This window comes from Thermobia domestica, chromosome 8, assembly GCF_964235325.1.
Source record: "Thermobia domestica chromosome 8, izTheDome1.hap1.1, whole genome shotgun sequence".
Lineage (NCBI taxonomy): Eukaryota > Metazoa > Arthropoda > Insecta > Zygentoma > Lepismatidae > Thermobia > Thermobia domestica.
In genome coordinates, this window is record NC_137461.1 from 197,810,512 (window position 1) to 197,834,164 (window position 23,653).

General features: G+C 37.6%; 1 protein-coding gene across 1 annotated transcript in view; it reads left to right on the forward strand.

Annotated features, from left to right (window-relative positions):
* The window catches only part of LOC145692420 (uncharacterized), a 41,605-nt gene extending 22,346 nt beyond the window's left edge, over positions 1-19,259 (forward strand). Inside the window, exons 4-5 of the mRNA XM_081767727.1 lie at positions 5,510-5,692; positions 19,199-19,259. Of these exons, the coding sequence (XP_081623853.1) occupies positions 5,510-5,692; positions 19,199-19,259 (244 nt within the window). The remainder of the gene's footprint in view (positions 1-5,509; positions 5,693-19,198) is intronic.
* The last annotated feature ends 4,394 nt before the right edge of the window (positions 19,260-23,653 follow it).

Below are 23,653 nucleotides of genomic sequence, written 5' to 3' on the forward strand. Positions count from 1 at the left end.
AGATATACAAAGTATTTTACTTCCTACACCCTTACTTAGGTAGTTTCTCTTGTATGGCAACAATTTGATTCAACTCCGTGGTAGAACACTCATACCTTGTTCCCTGGTTCAGCTCAAAATAAAATCAGTTTATGGTAGGTAATATCTTACTTATTATGTTATTGCTTTTCTTTTTCCAGTTCTTCCGTTTCGTCCTATATTCTCATTTCATCAATTTCCTTTAATTAGCTTCAAGGGCATAAATCTGATAGATTAGACTTTATTTTTATTCCATTTCCTTTGTGCGGAATTTTAGACTGAAAATCCAGATATAGACATGATATATAATACAAAATGCGGCAATTAAGAAACGGAACTGATTTGTTGTTGCGTATTACTTTTGACACGGAAGTTTCCTTATAGTAGTAAGTATTACAAGTATATGTAACTTTCGAAGCACGTACAAAATACTTCAGAACGGTCGGTTCCTACTGTGACATGTGATGTGAATAAGTATAGACTGATGTTATATTATCTGTTTGCCGTTTCAAAAGTGGAAAAAAGAGTGAACATAAAGTTCTGCGCAAACTCACAGAAAACTCAAATGGAATCATGTTAGATGTTGAAAATGTTCTATGGGAACAATCAGCTTTCTCGCTCCCATGTTGTATAGCGTCATAAAGAGTTCAGTGCTCGCCATTTTCAAACTCCGTGTCAGTACAACATTCAAAAACACAGCAATGAGAAAGGTAACTATCCCCATAAACCTTTTACATCTCAAATGATCAAAATCTCTTTCCGTTGAACTTTTCCCTAAGCATGCGTAGAACTTGGTATTCACTCTTGGTACCATTGTTGAAACGGTGACGAGATATTACAAAGTCAGTCTATACTTAGCTGCGTCACGCGCCACACTTTTTCTTTTGACACATTTCCAATACTCACCACTATGAAGAACTTCCGTGCTAAAATTAGCTTCCCAATAATATACATGTTGATTAGTAGAGAAGTCAATGGAAAGCTTTAGTAAATGCTGCATTCATTGACTTCTGTCCTTAACACTGCAATGGTCGCGCGTTCTGCTATTGTAGAACAGGTGTTTTATTTTTGAATCCTGAGCAATTGGAAACACGCTCGACCTTAAGCAGTTGTGTACCTTTCTCCGAAAACCTTCTGTACATTCAACTCTCTTGCACCTGCTCAGATTTGTTCCATGATTTTATAAGTGTTCTACCATTGTAGATCGCGCGACTATTGGCGTACAAGTTTCTTTCGTATTAGTGATTTATTTCGTTATATATTTTCACGTTATTTTTGTGGAGTATGCCTTTGTAATATATGAAATGTCAGTGCATGACAGAGAACAAGTGCGTCTTTAGTTAGAAGAGGGAGAAAGTGACTGTGAGAGTGCATTTGGGATTGAAGACATGTAGGAGCTCAAGGAAGATTTTTATGAAGAAAAAGTTGAGTGGAGTGATACCGAAGATGTACGAGGCAATATACCGGAAGAAGAAGAAAACATACCAGTACAAGGCAGTGTTGAAGTCATGGATCTTGCTGCACAACCTTCTCTCGATACACGTGCGTTTTATATCGGTAGAGAGAAGAAAGTAGAACCTTCTCGCTCGTATGTAGATCCCATAATGCCAAGAAACTCACGAACTCGCAATTTTAATATAATACCAGCTTTTCATAGCCTTAGCCAACAAGGCATCTTTTTTATGCCTAATTAAAGATGAACTGATGAAAAACGTAGCTGGTGTTAATACTTTTAATATATGTAGAGGAAATAAGAATAATGAGAATGTCAGACGAAAGAATTTCCTCCATGATCTAGGTTGATAAAACCTAGGTTTTGATCTAGGTTGATAAAACCAGCAATAAGCCAACGTTTAGCGTGGACTCCTTGCCAGACAAGCTTTGACGCAGAGGAAGACATCTGTTTGGGGTCAGTGAAGGTGCTCCATTACCACAAAACGGAGATTCTGGGTTTGGAAAATGTTTCCTTTGTGGCCATTCTCGCAACAAGTCAACAAGTAAAAACTTTTGAAAAATGCCAGAGATGGGTGTGCCCAGACCAGCAGAAAAGCGTGTGTGTCGATTGCTTGGAGTAGGCGGTCATTCAAAAAGAGTACGTACATCAAATCATTCTACCTGTACGATGTATAATAGAAAAAATATTTATGCTGTTATACGAACACTTATACCGAAACACTTGTTCGATTTTCAGTTCAGCATTGTTGTATATTAAATACGATATACCAAATATTTATTTCTGTCAATGTTCTTGTATTAAATAATGTTCTTGTTTAAAACGTGTATAATACTATAACTAACATACCCAAGACCGAATGTCCCTAAAAATCATATCGCTATAGAAAAAAATACTGATCTGCAATAGTAGAACGCGCGACCACTCACGTAAAGGTGAAAGGTGCGACCAACGCAGTGTTAACCAACTGATCCAGCTTTTACTTTCTATTTCTACAAGATTAGTCTCAATCCTGTGCTTTTAGCTGTGGCTAGATTTCCTAATTGTCTTTCTCCGATTCAGTTTACAATTATTTTTCTTACGTTTCTACTTTCTTCCATTGTTACCACATGAACTGCTAACATGCAAATATAAATACCTTCCTAATTGCTGCATTGCGTATAATAATAGTATATTAACATACTCGCATCACGTGCTTAAGCTTGTGTAAAATCTAAACTATAGTTAAATTATATAGGTTGTTCAGTCTACATTTGGCCAATTTCGACTTACCTAAAAATTGAGAAGAATTCATGGCGCCAAATCCGTAAGTGCTCGATCTGTTTCCCTTGGTTCCTAAAAATAGCCCGACAACGTAATTTCCACTGCAATAGGCTTCTCTGAAGAACTGGGAGGGGAATCTTGTCCCATTCTCTTTGCACAGCTTTCCAAAGTCCTTCCACAGTTGTCACATGCCGTTTTCCCAAAGCCAGCTTCAGCAATCCAAATCCACAATAATCCATAGGACTTGCATCTGGAGATTTAACAGGTACGTCATTGAAAGGTATCACCTGTATACCACTTGCCTCCTCCATCTTCCTGTAGAATGCGAGGGACGATCGTGAGGTATGTGATGAGGCCTTGTCCATGTGAATGCACACCAGATTGGTGTCATTTCCATACATTGTTGGAATCTCATGTTCGTGCCGCATGACCTGCTTCTGAAAATACTGCAAATTTATTTTGCAGTTCTTCGCCACCTTACGAATTTTCAGTTTACCTCGGTAACAGTAGCCAGTAATGACACGGTAATGATTCTTTACAGACACGGACCCACCTTCTGAAGTTCTTGGCGCCTTTCTCTCCGTACATGATGGCTCTCGGTTTGCCACAATCGGAAAGGTAAATCCATGCTTCATTGAGCGTTACGACATACATCCACCTTTGTTTTGTCAGATGCCGTTCGTACAGCTTCCGGGCGCTACACTTTCGTTCCTTTTGGTGGGCATCCGTGAGAAGATGGCCGCGAGCTTTTATGACTTTTTCCAATTTGAGTTGATGGTGTAACGTCCGGCTCACAGTCCCCAAAGACGCGTCAAGACGATTAGCCATACACCATTGTGTTGGCGGATTTTCTTGCATTGCCATTTTGCGAAGTTTTCTCTGCATGATGGAGGTGGCCTTGGTGCATTCCCGCTTCCTAGGCAGCTTCATTGGTGATCTAAATGGTAAAGCTTCGTTGCCCTTGTACTTTTCAATAACATTTTTATTCCACTTAAACTGATGTTACAACCATTCTTTTTGCACGGTTTTCTAATGACAAAAACACTAAAGTGCGAGTCATAAAGAGCCGCAACATAGCCTTCCCAAAACCGGCTTAGTTTGGGCGGCATTTTCGTCACAGAGCGGAAACCCACACACTTGGAAACAAATTTAACACAACATTCACAACAATGGTCATGTTTTGTGCCTTATTGTCTTCCGCGCAGAAAAACAACTACGTTCCCAGGAAACCGCTGCACAACACTGCGGGACGCTACGAGCCAGGTCGGGTTAGTCCATTTTGCCCGGGAGGGGGAAGGAACGAAATCGGCCAAACGTAGGCTGAAGAACCTCTGTAATTGTATATTAAACTAGTACGAAAGAATTCCATTAGACTAATTGAGCAGATAAATAAAAGGAAATAAAATAATTATTGTCAATTCTTAACCCATACGGTAAATTATTTTTCTATGTATTGAACTTTATTATTCAAAACTCAATGTAAGTCATTTTCAAATGTAAATTTTATTATATTGATAGCTGAGCAATTATCGTGATAGTATCACGTGTCTTACTTGAAATACAATTATCTTCAGCTATCTACGTTAATGAAGGAGAAACCTAATTTGGCATTTCTTTAATCTTATCCGATCAGACCTCTGACCAGCGGTTACAACATATTAGTTGTTCATGAAGCGCGGCCAAGCAAAATATCTTGATCGGTGAAAATATAGGGAACGTCTTACGAAAAGTAAAACCAAATTCTCGAACAGTAGGAATTTATGGTCAAATTTGTTACTTTAAAACAGTGTTGCCACAGACCTTGCTCTGGAGTGGGCTGAAAAATAGTACCAAATTGAAACAAAAAGGGCTGAATTCATTATTTTATACCGGTATAATACATGACTCTATAATACGAAACTAAAAGAGGAAGAGTTCTAGAACACCTCCCCCCTCCTTCAAGAGTTCAAATAAAGAAAGTACTCTTTCAAAAATTACTTTTTAAAAACATCCAAATAGGAAGGGCCCGAATAACCGTGGAAGTAGATGAAACTTTTCTCGCACTTAGGAAGTACAACAGGGGCCACAAATTAAAACGGAAAACAGTTATCATCTTCGGTATATATTGTATGGAAACCAAACGCGTCTCTATTTCAAAGTGACCAATAAACCAAAACGGTATTATCGCCATATTTGAAAAATATATATAAAACCAGGAACAAATCAAATCACCTCCGAGTTCGTGTGTAAACAGTACGTTATTATAAAATATTAAAATATAAATTATTGCTCCTTATTCTTGCTCATTTCACGACCGAAGAAGGATAATAGACTGTAAGAAGAATATAAGGTAAGTAAACTGATATGTGTAAAAAATAAAATAAAATAAAATAAAATAAAATAAAACAGGCTCAGGGTCCTAGAACCTTCCCTGCATGACAATGTGACAAGTAATTGTTAAATGGTGCTGAAATGGGTAGAATTGTACCAACTTTTTCACAAAGGGGGCTGAAAATGCCAGCGTGGTACCAACGGGCCAATGAATGACAAAAAGGGCTGAATTTGGTACAATTGTACCAAGTGTGGCAACACTGCTTTAAAATCAGTTAAAGATGAGATCCTGTAAAATAAATATTCTCAATTATGAAACAAGGATGTTTTAGATGTCAGTGTGTTAGTTCTACACCGATCCTACAAGTGATAAGTTTAATTATTAATGTACATGAAATGCAATATCTACATTTATTCTCAGTAAACACTGACGTTCATATATATTAATGTAAAACATGGTTTCAGATCTATTTCCCGTTTGAACGGGCAGACAATGGAGGATGTGCATTTGAATCACTTTGACCCCGATCTAGTTCTTCTGAACTCAAGAGTGGACGCAACTATTTCCAAAGTGAGATTGAGTGGAAAGTTAAGTGGCAATGGAGTAGCTTATGGAATATTTCCTACGGAACACACGGGAAGTTTTACGTAAGTATAATATACAATAAATTGAAGGTTATATTGCATAAGAATAAATTGTAGAATTAGCCATGATTTTCTTCTATACAAAATGGTGATTGATAATTTATGCATATGAATCACTAATTCATTTTTATGCCTTATCTTTAACATAATCTTATGAGCGTTTGTAATAAAAATCATAGATGATGTTACTAAAATTAAAAAAAAAAAATTGTTTCTGTTTGTTTCTCAGTTTACCTAACATATTGTTACAATAAGATTATCGTCTGAAACAGTGTGTATAAACGATCTCACTTCATGTCAAAATAATAAGACAAAATCAACTACAAATGAAGGGTAAGGGGAAAAAACAAGGAATGTCCATGTATGTGCTTTTTCGGATGCTTTGTCCCATCTGTTGGTGACTCTTGGTACTATTTGACTGTATATGCCATGCATATGTAGATATAAAAATGTCCATGTAAAAAGGTGCAAAATACGTAACTAATCCTATTCTTCTTACGCGGTTTTCAATATTAAATCGCAGTTTTCTCGAAAATGCACTTTTGTGACATTCCTTCTTTTTTCCCCTTACCCTTCAAATATAGATCTCTGATTACAATTATCCACAAATGTAGATCTTTCTTATTAATAGGAAACGCAACTTTAATGAAAATTTTCATAAATAATTAATATTTGTTTGACCAGAGTATGTATTCTTTTTTAAATTAAAATAAGCCATAACAGTTTCGATAACGTACTGTTATCTTCATCAGACGTTAATTGGTATATATATATATATATATATATATATATATATATATATATATGTTCATATGATTGTACGTAATACAAACATCATAATATTATAATATTGATATACAATTTTAATTGCTGCTTTTTATATACTTTTATTTTTTTAATATATAGCAATAAGATACTGTATAATTTACTGTTTCATTTTAAAATTTTATATTATAACCGTTTTCATTATACATATTCTAGTTCTTCTTCCCAATATCAAATTTAACTGATATTTGGGAAGAAGAAGAAGAAGAAAAAAGAAAAATGATAATAATAGTGATTATATAATTAACGTTTGATGAAGATAACGGAACGTTATTGAAACTGTTACGACTTAATTTAATAAAGAAGCACATACTCTGGTCAGAAAAATATTAATTATTTAAGTAAAAATTTTCAGTTGAAAGCTAACATAAGACAATGTTTAGGTAATGATGATAGGGTTCAGTACACATTTTATAATTATGTGGAAGATCATGTTTAAAGTATGGGAATTTATATTTACGCTTTTCTAATAAGACAAATAAAAATCATTTGCTAATCATTCTAATTAATATCCAATCTTTAAGTCACAAGTCAGTCAACGTTACAAAGAACATTTTTAAATTTATTTTTAAACATGTTACATCGATGGTTTAATTCAGAAAAACACAATATTTTTAATTAAATATTCGACTTATTATTATAGTGTTCATTTAAAAATCCTATTCGTAGTTTGTAATGACTTTGGAACCATTTCAATTTATTTGCAGCCAGGCTTGCTTGGCGAAAATTGTATCCAGGGAAGGGGGTGGGGCAAATAAAATTTAAAGGACTTGTCAGAGACAGTATTTTATAAAAGATATGCCCCGGGCAAGAGTGACATGCAATCGCAATTTTAGTTATCATAGCTCCGCGAGGAGGGTTGACATACTTCGAGAAAATTTATCCCAAAAGTTTGTAAATAAAGTTGTGTCGTTGTGCGAGGCGTCCTTCAATCACGTTGCGCTGTTGTCTAAAGCAGAAGACTGTGCCCTTGTCATCGGCTTATAGTGATTTGTCCTTAAAAGTGTTCGAATGTTGATACGTCTAGTGAAGAAAGTCATATGCTATTAAGCAAATTAAATCCGTAACTATTTGTCGAAGTATAAGAGTGGCAATTGCAACACGTCATAAACTCTACGTGAATCCAAGTCAGCATTGGTAAACCAGTGGGTGGGGTAAGGTCGGGAGTAACAGTGTCGGGACTTCAAACACTAGGGGAACAATAATAGTCCAGTAAAGATAGGATTGAGAAACGAACAAATTAGTAACAAGCTGAAAATTGGTATGGAAGTAGAGGAGTGTGTTAGGAATAACATATTAAAAGTCCCCTAAAATCCCACTGTAGCATTTCCCGCAATTTTGAAAAATGTCCGCCATCTTTAGTCGACGACAAGGAATTTATGGAAATCGTTACCCTTTATGTTTATTCCTCTAGCCATCGTTCTAATTATCACAAAGCCATGAATCATAGATGGTTGGAAAGCTTGAAAGACAGAAAATCTAATTAAATAACATATATGCCCATCATGCTAAATTTCTAGAAGAGGAAGAAGAAAACAACTTTTTTTTATTCAAAAGATATATTTTCAGAAATCATGAAAAGTTTGCAACACTGACAGTTACTGCACACCAACGAAACATCACCAGGAGATGTCCTTGATATTTGACTCAATTATTGCCAACAATGACACAAATAGGTGCAATACAAGCGGAGAAAAAAATATAACTTATGTTACTTTCTGACCTCTTTATACAAAAGTGCATAAGGTGACATACACTTTCACGGTTCTAGTCACCTTCTTTTATCATATAGGACCAAGAGTTATATATCACTGGAAATCTTAAGAAACGTAAATTCAAACGAGGTAACATTCAGTGGCGTAACTAAAGGCTTGGAGGTCCCACCGCAGACAGCGAGGAATGGGGTCCCCTCTCTACATCCTACTTCACGATTTGGGGCCATCTGATGGCTTAGCCCCCCCGCAATGAGCGGTCTGCTGGACAGTTATTTATTCCCCTGGTAACACTTATACTAATCAAGCCCAATTTGTGGAAGAAGCGCAAGACCCCAAATTTCGGGACAAAACGTGATTTTCGCATACAATCTTTAACACTTGCAACACTGACAATTATCGTATGTTAACAAAACTCAATCACCGTTTTCACTATCATCATTATTAATTTACTTTTAAAATGGCCAACGTTTTTCTTTTTCCCAATGGAGTAAGCTTTTATGATACACTAGCAGCGTTCACCCCGCTTCGCTGCGGTCACCCCGGAACGCAATAAACTTTGTTACTTAGATAATTTTTACTTTTTCGCTTTCAAGTGATATGATAAAAACCATAGAAGATTGCAGTAAATGTTAACATTATATCGCCTGTCATTTATGTTAACCCGCCCCGCTTCGCTGCGGTCACCCCGGAACGCAATAAACTTTGTTACTTAGATAATTTTTACTTTTTCGCTTTCAAGTGATATGATAAAAACCATAGTAGATTGCAGTAAATGTTAACATTATATCGCCTGTCATTTATGTTAACCCGCCGAGTGACACGGTCATGCGGGTTGCATATAAATACGTTTATTTTTACCTATGATGAACTAACAAAGGATTTGTACGTTATGGACACTTGAATGGTCAATTATCTCAAGACACTGGTAATTAAAAATTAAAGTGATATGATAAAGACCATCTAGGGTCCAAATCCTAATAACCCCCCAAAAATAAAAGAAATTGGTTCAGCCGTATTAGCGTGATGAGGTAACAAAGGATTTGTGCGTTCTCTTTTATATATAAGATAGTTTTTGATACATCACTTAAATATAACACAAAAATTATTTATTAGGAGCATTAGAAAGTAGCAGAAATTGGTAGTCTCCTATTCATAAGAAAATCATAATTCACACACTTAAAATCACTTTCAACTACAATAGTCATTTGAATGTATTTTTTAAAAATTGTCTTGTTTAAACTAGAATGCAATTTTCCTCCTAGTATTCTTCAAATCAACTTAATATTTACATTAGACTTTACTATGCATTTTAAGAACATTTATGTAACTGGTCCATTCGGACTTATTTTATTATAAATCAATGAGGTTATCATTATCTCGTTCATCTCTATGGTCATCATCATTTTATTTTGCATTCATACATCCAATTCCTCGACATTGACATACATTAGAGCAAACAACTCCTGCTTTCCGACAACCGTACATACGTTCACAGCCCTTTTTACAGTTACAGGATATTACATAAGCGGGTTCCTTGGTCATTCATGCTGTTACGAGAATACCTCCTAATGTTGTCCATTCATATTCAGTCGCTGGCATATCATTGAGTAATACCTGGGCTCAAAAAACGTACACTGTCAAAGAATGAATGGAATATACCACTTTTAACGTACACACTCAAAGGTAATGTCCTTTCGGATTTAACCATTGAAGATATAAGATACCTTGGTGTTGTGGCAGGGGCCGCGGTGGCTCAGTGGTAGAGCGTTCCGGGTTTGGGTTCCTGGCGCTTGGAGTCCCGGGTTCGATCCCAGTCCCCGTCCAGTGTACTTTGTGGTGGACAAACACTGTGTGCGTGGGTTTTCTCGTTTCCCCCACTTTCTTCATTACAATATTTCATTCATTACTCATCATCACGTCTCCTTTAGCCTAACCGGCATAATCGTGGGACGTAAAACTCAAAAATTTTATTTCATTTTCATTTTTCACCTTCGTGTTCTGAATATCCAAACTGAAATCCATCTTCTGTACGATGTAACAAGGGTGATTTTCAAGTGGTTGAAGACACCAACTTGCCCGAATTGGAATGGATTTATGCAACTGGTTTCAAGCAACAACCACAAGTACCTAACATATCAAGTAGTAATTCAACCTTTCATCAATCTTCAGCTAATAAGCATGGATGCTGTATACTCGGCCCTTATGTTTGCCAGCAAAGAATGTGCAGGAAATAAGCAAAAAAGCGTGCTTAGTCACGTTGGATCAACAATTGTACTCTAAAGTATGTGACATTGTAGCAGCATGCAGAAATTCTGGTGAATTACCGTCAGTGTTCGTTAGACTTGGGGGTTTTCCACACGATAATGTCATTTATGGAAACAGTTGCATACACCCTCCATTCCAAAAGAAACCGAACGTTTTTTTTTAAAAAAAGCAATGTACATTTTGGAACAAATCATTTCTATTAATCAATGTATTCCCCTTCTGCATCGATACACATATTTGCACGCTCCAACAAGTTGTCAAACGACTTCTCCATGTCCTTTATTGGAATGGTCTTTAGGACGGCGGTCGTCGCCTTCTCAATGGCATCAATCGATGCGTGCCACTTTCCTTTCATCGCCAAATGCAGTTTCGGGAACAGATAGAAATCGCACGGAGCGAGATCTGGTGAATAGGGCGGATGATGCAACCGAATAATGTGATTTTTGACCAAAAATTCAGTTACAAGTCGCGAACGATGTGATGGTGCATTATCGTCCAAAAGAGTCGAACTGCCGATTTCGCGATATTCGGGCCGAATACGACGAATTCTTGCCAGCAAACGCTTCATGACACCCAAGTAAAACTCTCCAGTGACTGTCTGGCTGGGCTGAACAAATTCTTTGTGGATAATTCCTTTTGAATCATAAAAACAAATCAGCATCACCTTAACTTTTGATTTCACCAAGCGACTTCGTCAATTGCGAGATATTTGTATTCCTCTGATGACTGAAGAAGATATTGATACTGATGTAGTTGTTCAACATTCAAACCTAGTCAATCAAGATTGCAAATGACCTGAAGTTATTCATTGACGCTGCTGTAGAAACAAGCCGTATCTAAGTTATTCGCTCTGTACTTTCAGCTTGTATAAATTATGCGTCTTTTAATACGAAAGAACTGGAGACTTGAATCTTCATCTTCACTGCATGTGAGAAATGTTACCATACTCCTATGCAGCTGGGTATCTTTTGTATGCCAAATACGCACATTTGTACTTACAAGAAATCTTGCGATTAAAGGATGAAATGGATCTTCATGAGTTCCAGCTATTTACAGGAGACGGTTACTTCACTATTCGTAGAAAAGATATATTTTGGAGTGGCACATAGTCTGATATGACGATTGAGCAGGTTTTAGCGAGAGCAATGAAGAGCAGCGGTGAACTGACCCATGGGAGAGGCATGACTGAAAAGATAATATCTAGGTGTGTGCCAAGTATGCCAGCAACGTGCCACTTACGAGAATGTTTTGAAAAATTATTAAACAAAGATAGGCATGAACTTCACACTGGTCGGCATGTGGACCAGTACCAAAGCAGTCAATCGCGTGATATATTACATCTAAGGAAATTCTTGCTTTGGTTTTGCCAGCATTCTCCATTCCCCTTATATCCTGAGCTCGCGTCCCTAAGCACTGGCATGGTAGGTAATGAATGATCAATTGATTAATCTAAGGAAATCGGATTGGCTGCTATGGAAGGAATGTTTGGACAAACTTTTGGAAATGTGAATCTTAAACAAAAAGATGAAGTCATGCCACTATCCGTATTGCACAATGTACTGTGTATCCGTGATGAGTTTATGGCTGTAAACACCATACTTCAACTGAATCATATGAGCAGAAGTCTTAAAAGGAACTCCAGCAGTATTTTGCTTACGAGCTTGCACCCTATTCCCTTTCACTCTTCACAGAAATGTCCATGAGAAAAACGAAAAAGTCCGCTTTGTTCGACATGTTTGAATATCGGACAAATTTTAAAAGTCAAATTGAAAACACTGTGTACATTACATAGATGTTCATTTTACTTCGACCTCACTCACCCTATCCCTCGCAGTAGCAGTTGGCCCTCGCCCTCGTTCACCCTCGCCCTCGCGAATGGAATTGTCCATCGCCCTCGCGCGCCCTCACCCTCGCTGTCGAAACTTGTCCTCACCCTCGCGCACCCTCGCCCTCGCCGTCGAAGCTTGTCCTCGCTCTCGCGCACCCTCGCCCTCGCCATCGAATCTTGTCCTCGCCCTCGCGCACCCTCACCCTCGCCATCGAAGCTTGTCCTCGCCCTCGCGCACCCTCGCCATCGAAGCTTGTCCTCGCCCTCTCGCACCCTCACCCTCGCCATCGAATCTTGTCCTCGCCCTCGCGCACCCTCACCCTCGCTGTCGAAGCTTCTCCTCGCCCTCGCGATAGGAGTTGTCCATTATCCTCGTTCGCTCTCGCCTTCGTGCTCAAAACCTTTTCCTCGCCCTCGCGCACCCTCGCCCTCATATCATTGAGGGCGAGGGTAATTGAGGGTGAGGAGGCCTCGAGAGGGCCTCCTTCGTGAGGATCAGAGCATCAATTATTCAACCTATTTGTTGAATTATTTCCTTATCGTCAGTGGCGGATCCAGGGGGGGGGCGATCGGGGCGATCGCTCCCCCCCAGAAGAGGAAACTTCTTTATTTTATATATACAAATAAAACGCGTCCCAGAGTTTGGAGCTCTTAAAAGTGGCTCTAAGTAGCAGTATTACAACCCACCACCTCCACCAGAAGTCCGTCCTGGATCCGCCCTTGCTTAACATACGTCCTAAAGAAAGGAAACTAAACATATTATCGTATAACTTACTGTGGAACACCTAAAATGGAACAACTGTTACAATGGAGATCTCGGGACGTTTATATCATTTATCAACAGTATCCAACGCCTTTACTTCAAAATGTTCCTTGAAGTACGATGCAAGCATAAGTATTCAGCCACACAAGGGCGGCTCTCATGAGGGTGAGGGTGAAATCAAGGTTTGATGAGTGGCGGTAGAATGACTGCCGCGGATTATCTGTCAGAATTTGACAGTCAACACGTTGGCCATCCCTGATGTATGTAGTGTAACTAAGGAATTTGAACAAATTCAAAGGGAAAGATCTAAAGAGCTTAATTTTGAAACTCCGTCAGCAAACAAATAAAATACTTCAGAACACTATTGTTGAATTATCACTCGGAAATATATACCCACTCTAACCTATAGCATGAATGACTTCATTGATTTGAATGTGAATCTAAGTTAATTGATATTTTAAAATTAAACTGAAATGTGTCAATGTGCTTGTAAGGTTAATTTCGATGCTCACATATTGTTAATATTCACCACTAATAGAGATACATTTGCCCTACCTTAACAAAGTTAAAATTTTTAATTTTTTTCAATAATTGCCATAAATATGAAACTTTGTCTTAAGAAACTACCCTAGGGGCCAATTTGTGCACTTTATCACTTTGGTCTTGGTTCATTTTTGGCAGCTATCATTGTTGAAAAGTTTATTTTCAGTAATTCCTACAATTATGAAATGATATCTTTCAAACGTCTCAAGAATTCCTTACACTACAAATACGTAAAGGCAAATGAAAAATGAAATCTTTAGTTTAAGATACCACGATTATGTAAGCTAAATGCTAAAGGAGACAGAAGTGAATGATGAAAGAAATAGTTGAATGAGAATGTGGTAGGAAACTGGAGAATCCCCAGAAAACCCACGAACACGATATCCTCCACCACGAACTTACTTGGACAGGAATCGAACATGCGACCCTTCGAACAAAGGTAATTTCTCTATCGCTGAGCCACCGTTCCTCCCTAAATGGCACGCTCAGAGCTTAGCGCCACCAGGGGCCTTGGAAAGATTATCGAGCCTAAAATGATTTAGCACTGACTTTTATAAATCCACCAATGCAACAATTAATAATGTCGTGCAAACTTTAATAGTGCAAACTTTAAGATTGTAGTAATGAAAGAAAAGATGAAATCTTTAGTTTAGTGCCCCAGAGTTATGTAACTGCTAAAGGAGATGCCTGAAATTGCAAGTGAATGATGATGAAAGAAATGGTGGAACGGGAAATTAAGAGAACAAACCTTTATTTTCTTTAGCACAAATAATTAAATGTGTAGATTAATTGATTTCCAGAAATTTTATTATAATTAGCAATTAAAAACTGAAAGGGCGATCACAAACTTTTCTTGCCCAGAACCTCGCAACAATTTGTTACACGCTGCCATACATCATTAAAACAGGAGTAGAGTGACTGAGTTATTTTGCTCAGACAATTATTGACTTGAAGAGATAGGATAGTTTAAAAATTCTGACTGGGGAATAAAATCTTCATTTTTACGTCCTACGATTATCGCAGTCTTGTAGCCAACCTGGAACGAAAGAGTTTCAGCCCACTGAAGATTCTTTGCGAATATCATTTCAATGTGAATTTTGAGCAAAGGTCTAAGCTTACCTTCATGCTTACGTTACGTCAAACAACTAACATATAAGGTGGAAATTATTCAACTTATTTCATAAGATGTAATCCAGCTGATCAATTAAAATTTTATAAGCTTTATATGTTATATGTTGATTGATTAAATGTTGCACCTGATAATATGTAGTCGTTACTGCTTGTTACATAGTATTAGCGTGTGTAATGGTTGTATGGGGGAGAGGAGTATTTAAACGCTAATATTCTAAAGTGAAATATTTAAATAAAAATTAGGATAATTAAACATTTTCAATAACTACCTCTTAGACTTCGACTCTGGTTATACGTCGATTACCGGTGATTACTGAAAGTTAATGATATTGAAATATACAAAGGAAGTTAGTATAGTGTCTAGCAAGCATGTCTGCTTTGCAGCAAGTCTCAAGTTCGATTCCCTTGAGTGAAGTTTGAACGCATTATGGTGGTTCGGATCCTACCATAAACTATAGATTCACGTACCATTTAGCATCGGCATCGGTGATGAATTAGAAAGGAACATTAACTCTAATACGTCAGAATGCAAACTGATCGACTGATTCCCAGATATTCACAAGTAAAACGTATATTTTCCAAAACAGCAAATTACGTTAGTAGAGTGCTATTTTTTTCTAAATATAGATCATGAACGGTTTGAAATTATGTTTATTCTGTTGTGTGAGAACGTTTCTCTATAGTTAGAATTGAGGACATCTTCGAAAGTTCCCCTTCGGTAGGATGAACACTAAGAATCATGAAATTATAGGTGTGAACCTGAATGCAGTTTTACCCACTTATCTCAATAGTAATCTATGTAAATGTAAGGTCACTTGACAGGTCCAAATGTAAGGTCACTTGACCAAAGGCTTAGATAATGTCCCCACAACCTCCACGATGCGGGGCACCAACTCCAGGGATGTAAAATATATAGAGAATGTTTAGAAAGTAGAGGCGAATAACTAGAGGCTGCAGCGGGCAGGGGCTGTGTTGCAATAATAGACTATCAAAAACTTCCTGCTCAAGTCCTAAAATTTCACACGGCGTACACCATAGTCTTAAAATTTTCACAGAGTATACGCTAGTCTTAAAAATTTCACAGGTTATATATGCTAGTTTTGAATATAGTACTGCACGCCTTTGAAGCAGAAAGTATGCGCAAATGACTAAGATTGAGCAATACACCTTCGTATACTCTCGACTACACCCCTGAATATATGCTTTTATTTTCTTAGTTTGCTTACATACGTGTGACGAAAATCTGGGAGGAACGCGACCACCCAAACCCCTCGTTACGACGCCCATGATTAGATGAACCATAGCCGAATACTTCAGGTAGTTTTGCTTCTTTATTTCTAAGTTTTCCTATGTTTTGCTGACTAAATATCAGTTGTCAGGGAGCTTTAAAACTTGCGATATAGAACCAAATCATTCTATTTTAATATCCTATTTAGCGGAAAAGAAATAATAATAAAAACGTCGATAATGAAGGGTAACAGATCACAGAAAGAAGCCTACTGGACGCCCAAAATAGTCTCCCTTTTCAAGACTGTGCGCTGCATATTCTTACACTATATTAAACACGCTTTCCAAGATACCAATCTTAAAAATAAATAAATAAATAAAAAATAAATCTTTAGTTTAACATCCAACGGTTATGCCATCGATGGTAAAAGGAGACTGATGGAATTGCAAGTGAATGATGATGAAAGAATAGGTGGAATGAGAAAACGGGAGGAAACGGGAAAATCCCGAGAAAAACCAAGTATACGCTATCGTCCTCCACGAACTCACTTGGCCTGGGATCGAACGAGTGACCCCTGAAACCAGAGATTGGCTGTAGCACTGAGCCAACGTGCTCCCGTTCAATAATACCAATCGTGTTAATCGTTTAATTGCAATAAATATTTTCGTTTTTAGTTTTCAGTATTGACTTAATAGTTTTGTAACTGGGTACTTGGAAAACGGATAGGATTTCAATTAAAAACAGTTTGTGGGCTGGCCTAGATAGTTGCGATCTACACTTAACGTAATTATCTTAGAATGAGATTTTATTTACAAAATTGGCAATTCAATTAAACCATTAACAGTAGTGATTTATAAGATAATCCTAATTTAAGATCAACTAAAATTATTGATCAACTAATAACTGACTTTGATGAAGTGGAATACACTAAGTGTTATCAGTTTACGGTGTCTACATTTAATTCATTTAAAAAGTTCGTTATTGAATTCTTCGCCCTCGCGCCTTCGCTTTTCCTCGCCCTCGCGCACCCTCACCCCCGCCATCGAAGCTTGTCCTCGCCCTCGCGCATCCTCACCCTCGCTGCCGAAACTTGTCCTCGCCCTCGCGCACCCTCGCCCTCTTCTTCGAAGCTTTTCCTCGCCCTCGCTCACCCTCACCCTCGCCATCGAAGCTTGTCCTCGCCCTCGCTCACCCTCGCCCTCCCTGCCGAAACTTGTCCTCGCCCTCGCGCACCATCACCCTCTTCATCGAAGCTTTTCCTCGCCCTCGCGCACCCTCACCCTCGCCATCGAAGCTTGTCCTCGCCTTCGCGCACCCTCGCTCTCGCGGCCAAAACTTGTCCTCGCCCTCGCGCTCCCTCGCTCTCGCGTCACTGTGGGCGAGGGAACTTGAGGGTGAGGATGCCCTCGAGAGGGCCACCCTCGCGAGGGTGAACATCTCTGGTACATTATAGATGGAGGCTGGCTTGTACATCATGTTGTTTGGTGACAACATGGAACATACCTTGACGTGCACAACTCGTATGTGTCCGATGTACTCACAAACTCAGGAACGAAAGCAACAATTATTTGTTTTATGGGTATTGCACTGAAAACTGTACAAAAGCCGCTAAGTGGGAGCAACGTGAGTCAAAGGTTCAATCAGCTTTGGTGTTATTCACAAATGAAACCGCATTATTAACAATAAATAAATAAATAAATAAATTCTTAGGTAATTTCAAAAATAAGGATTGTTTCGTCCTTGAATTGATGGTTCATGTGACACAAGCTGGAATTCAAACCTAGAAAGCAAGAAGTGATGCTGACGCACTTATAGCTAAAACTGCTGTAGCCAAGTCTTTAAATCCTTGTAGGCCCGTCGTAGTAATTGGAAAGGATGTTGACATTTTAATCATTTTCCTTGAACAGGTAATAATCAGTACGACATCACATTTCGAAAGCTTGGACGTGGACAAGACGTGAGTAAAGAATTTAGTACTAAGAAGTTGTAAGATACACAGACAAATATACTGTTTTGCTCAGTTAAAATGCTTTAACTGGATGTGACACATCATGTGGTTTGAATCGACAGGGCAAGAAAAAGCCAATTCGATTACTTCAAAAACGGGGAGATTTATGCCGAACACTTAAAGTTTAGAACCATGATAATGCTAAGGTACAATCTATGAACTTGGCATATCATTTCTACTAACTGTACCGTAACTCAAAAAATTAAAATACTAAAGAAATAAAAATCAAAATATTAAAGAAATAAAAATCAAAATATTAAAGAAATAGTGAATTCTTAAATCAAATAAAGAGTGCAATTAAACAAATGGTTGCAATCTCTTTTTGTCATAAAATGACAATATTTTATTGATGAAACAACTAACTTACAATGGTAGTATAGTGGAAATTTTTGTAACAATATAAATTATTTAACAGTGAACATCCAAGAGTACTGAATACAGATTATAAGATTAGTATGTCAGATTAATTGTATAACAGATCATTATAATTTTACTCAATGCTTAAATAAACGGAAATAAGCTAAATATTTAAACATTCAAATCTGCCTGTCATTTCAGAGACCTCCTAATTTCATGTCACATGCAAAATAGACAGTTAAAGTTCTCTGTAGTCATACATTACCTTATTGCATATTTCGCTTGGTCTTGGCCGGACATTGGTCTTTCTTGCGGCATTTGTAATTTCGTATAGACCATTCCATTGCGATTCTGGATACAGGACCCAGAATGCAGAATGCAGAATGATTTCTTACTTGCAAACTTGGTCATTTTATATGGACTATTGTCCTTGTTTACTTTAATTATTTTTTCTTTTAACTTCGCCAAAAGCCAACATAAAAATTTACAAAATCTTATTAAAGTCCTAATTACATTTCCTGACAAAATATTGTTGTTGTCTAATGATGTACAAATAAATATTTTTGAGCTTTAATTTACCCTGAGGTTTGCTTTCATCTTTTTCATGATTTTATCCGAATTGTTAATTACTACTGACAAGCAATGTTATTTGACTACAGGTGATTCTTGACTATTTTGCTTCTGCTTCCAAAGATTTCTTGATTACAAGTACTGTCCTTGTGAGTTTTAAAAAATAATGTGATGCATGTATCCAAAAGTTAAAATATTACAGAAAACTTAGTGCCATCTTCACCTACCAAATTGCCATTATAATTTTTATGAAAAAATGATTTTTTACATTCTCAGTTCATGGTTTCATTACATTACCCCACCAACTGGAAGAAAAATTCCTGAAGAGTACCTTTAGCGTATGTCATTAATTTTTAAATTCTCAGTTCGAATAAACGTTGAATAAATTGACAAACACTAAACACTGTGAAAAACACTGGGGGGTGAACATAATGTCCACTTGAATGATTGTGGTCTCACTTCAGAACACTGGGAGGTGAAAAACAGGGTCTTCTAATTGTCCTCATCGTGGCCATCGATAAACAAAGAATGTCCCTAGTCACTCCACAGAAATCGAAGTGAAGACTGAATGAAATGGTAAATGATGTGAACTGCAACTGGGCCTCTGTAAATGCAGACGCTGAGAGCTGCGACTGACAGTAGGCAACCGATAGTGGTTCCTATAGATGGTCCTCTTCTTGATATGTACTCGGGACCTAGTGAAGGATGATGAACAGCTACGCATTTGGTGTGGCATTTGGGTGTCACCTTTTGCTGGGAGCTGCGAATTAACGATGTCCTGGCCAAACCAAGGATCCTTGATGACGGATGAAAAACAGCTTGGCGTCTCAGTGTCCGTCGTGTGGACTGGAGGCGAGCTAAAGCTGTGGTGATTGGTTTTGGAATCGAACCCTGGACCTTTATGATGATGGCACAGCTGTGACACTGGAACATTTCAACAACAACTGGAGCCAAGGTGCTGCTGAATGATGAAAGTGACGATGTATCCGTGGTGAAATAGGAATGGGAGGAGATGCTGGTTGTTGTGGTGGTGATTCTGGAACAGCTGACGTAGAAGCTCGGCATAACGGCAAGGACTAGTTGACCATTAGATGTTCTGGCTCTGGAGAAAGATGGCTGGATCTGCATGTGAGAGGTGCTGGAGAAACAGAAGCGGGCAGGCCAATGCTGGTACTGGAACGTCTGGAAGATGACCCTTGTAGAGGCTGGAGGTAGCATCTGGAACTGGACCATCTCGAAGAAGGATGTGCCCATGCTGGTGGACTACATTTTGCTGGAGAAGGAACTGGCCTCCTGCAGTGACATCTCTTTGCAGTTGCACAATGACAAAAGAAAATGCATTAGTTTTTTTTATTTTTTTAAACTTTTCGTGTTTTTGTCGTATTGCAATGTAAGGTAAAGTCGAACAATATCGAAAATGTATGGTAGAGATATGTTTAAAGTTTGTATTAGTATTATTATTGAGAAATATTTTGTTTTTGACAAATATTATATAATAAGAACAAGGGAGTTTTCACAGCAACTGTGTTTGTTTACTTGTGGTCAATGACCCAGAAACGAAAGAATGACACTCCAACCTTTATTAGATGGAATGTTATGATTAGAATTGTAGCGGAAGAAAGTGTGTTTTTCTGAAAAGTGAGAAGTGTCCTGTGATGTTATGTCCTCGTGAGAGAGTGATTGCCTGTGCGTAAATGTTATTGTTAGTGATTTAACTTGTGCTGATGTAGTGATTTCTCATATTGTTGTTTTGCGCCTATAATGATATGATTGTGATGTCTCAGGTAAGTCCTATAATAATGAAAGTAACGTAGATACTGGCTATATCACCTGAGCATAGGAATTGAATATTAGCCTTCCCCCCACAAAGAAGACTAATATAGGGCGGTAAAATATTCCTGCACACCCCAATTCCAGAAATATTTTTACCTCGGTCTATTGTAAAAGCATGATTTACTGACAAAAGAAGAAATTCAAATACAAACCCTCGCGACGCGACTCCCCAAAACGCCACGTTTAGTGAGTATGTTTCAACTCAATTTTGTCAGTACTGTTTATGGTTTGAAACTGAACAAATTACTCGAGCAAGATATACTTGTTATGAAAAATGAATAGGATTCACCTGAGAATGATTAGTGAGTTTTTTTTTTTTTAGTACGAAAACAAATGTTGAGAGTACCAAGGTTAATTATGTTAGTACAATATGAACGAAAACGAGAAACACAGGTGATAGTTTGAGATAAATAAGCAAGTCTATAATTATGTTAGTATTATACGATAGAAAACGAGAGAGACAGGCGGTAGTTTGAGATAAATAATTAAGTCTACTGTGAGCGATTGTGTATAAGAAAACATGTATACTAGCAAACAAACACTATGTAAATTGATAACAAAATTATTACAAAAAATTGAAAATAATTCGATATTGTTTCTATGACACAGAGAAAAACAACATATCTATTTGGCATGTCACATGATAGCATATGTTTGCCTAAGGAGCTATGTACCAAAAGTCAAAAAAAAAAATAAAAAAAATAAAGAAATAAAAATCAAAATACATTGTATTATATCGTAAATTGTGTTATATAAATTACAAAAGGAATAGCGAATTCGTATCTTAATTAAAGAGTGAAATTAAACGAATGGTTGCAATCTCTTTTTGTCATAAAATGACAATATTTTATTGATGAAACAACTAACTTACAATGGTAGTATAGTGGAAATTTTTGTAACAATATAAATTATTTAACAGTGAACATCCAAGAGTACTGAATACAGATTATCAGATTAGTATGTCAGATTAATTGTATAACAGATCATTATAATTTTACTCAATGCTTAACCAAACGGAAATAAGCTAAATATTTAAACATTCAAATCTGCCTGTCACTTTCAGAGACCTCCTAATTTCATGTCACATGCAAAATAGACAGTTAAAGTTCTTTGTAGTCATACATTACCTTATTGCATATTTCGCTTGGTCTTGGCCGGACATTGGTCTTTCTTGCGGCATTTGTAATTTCGTATAGACCAATCCATTGCGATTCTGGATACAGGACCCAGAATGCAGAATGCAGAATGATTTCTTACTTGCAAACTTGGTCATTTTATATGGACTATTGTCCTTGTTTACTTTAATTATTTTTTCTTTTAACTTCGCCAAAAGCCAACATAAAAATTTACAAAATCTTATTAAAGTCCTAATTACATTTCCTGACAAAATATTGTTGTTGTCTAATGATGTACAAATAAATATTTTTGAGCTTTAATTTACCCTGAGGTTTGCTTTCATCTTTTTCATGATTTTATCCGAATTGTTAATTACTACTGACAAGCAATGTTATTTGACTACAGGTGATTCTTGACTATTTTGCTTCTGCTTCCAAAGATTTCTTGATTACAAGTACTGTCCTTGTGAGTTTTAAAAATTATGTGATGCATGTATCCAAAAGTTAAAATATTACAGAAAACTTAGTGCCATCTTCACCTACCAAATTGCCATTATAATTTTTATGAAAAAATGATTTTTTACATTCTCAGTTCATGGTTTCATTACATTACCCCACCAACTGGAAGAAAAATTCCTGAAGAGTACCTTTAGCGTATGTCATTAATTTTTAAATTCTCAGTTCGAATAAACATTGAATAAATTGACAAACACTAAACACTGTGAAAAACACTGGGGGGTGAACATAATGTCCACTTGAATGATTGTGGTCTCACTTCAGAACACTGGGAGGTGAAAAACAGGGTCTTCTAATTGTCCTCATCGTGGCCATCGATAAACAAAGAATGTCCCTAGTCACTCCACAGAAATCGAAGTGAAGACTGAATGAAATGGTAAATGATGTGAACTGCAACTGGGCCTCTGTAAATGCAGACGCTGAGAGCTGCGACTGACAGTAGGCAACCGATAGTGGTTCCTATAGATGGTCCTCTTCTTGATATGTACTCGGGACCTAGTGAAGGATGATGAACAGCTACGCATTTGGTGTGGCATTTGGGTGTCACCTTTTGCTGGGAGCTGCGAATTAACGATGTCCTGGCCAAACCAAGGATCCTTGATGACGGATGAAAAACAGCTTGGCGTCTCAGTGTCCGTTGTGTGGACTGGAGGCGAGCTAAAGCTGTGGTGATTGGTTTTGGAATCGAACCCTGGACCTTTATGATGATGGCACAGCTGTGACACTGGAACATTTCAACAACAACTGGAGCCAAGGTGCTGCTGAATGATGAAAGTGACGATGTATCCGTGGTGAAATAGGAATGGGAGGAGATGCTGGTTGTTGTGGTTGTGATTCAGAAACAGCTGACGTAGAAGCTCGGCATAACGGCAAGGACTAGTTGACCATTAGATGTTCTGGCTCTGGAGAAAGATGGCTGGATCTGCATGTGAGAGGTGCTGGAGAAACAGAAGCGGGCAGGCCAATGCTGGTACTGGAACGTCTGGAAGATGACCCTTGTAGAGGCTGGAGGTAGCATCTGGAACTGGACCATCTCGAAGAAGGATGTGCCCATGCTGGTGGACTACATTTTGCTGGAGAAGGAACTGGCCTCCTGCAGTGACATCTCTTTGCAGTTGCACAATGACAAAAGAAAATGCATTATTTTTTTTTATTTTTTTAAACTTTTCGTGTTTTTGTCGTATTGCAATGTAAGGTAAAGTCGAACAATATCGAAAATGTATGGTAGAGATATGTTTAAAGTTTGTATTAGTATTATTATTGAGAA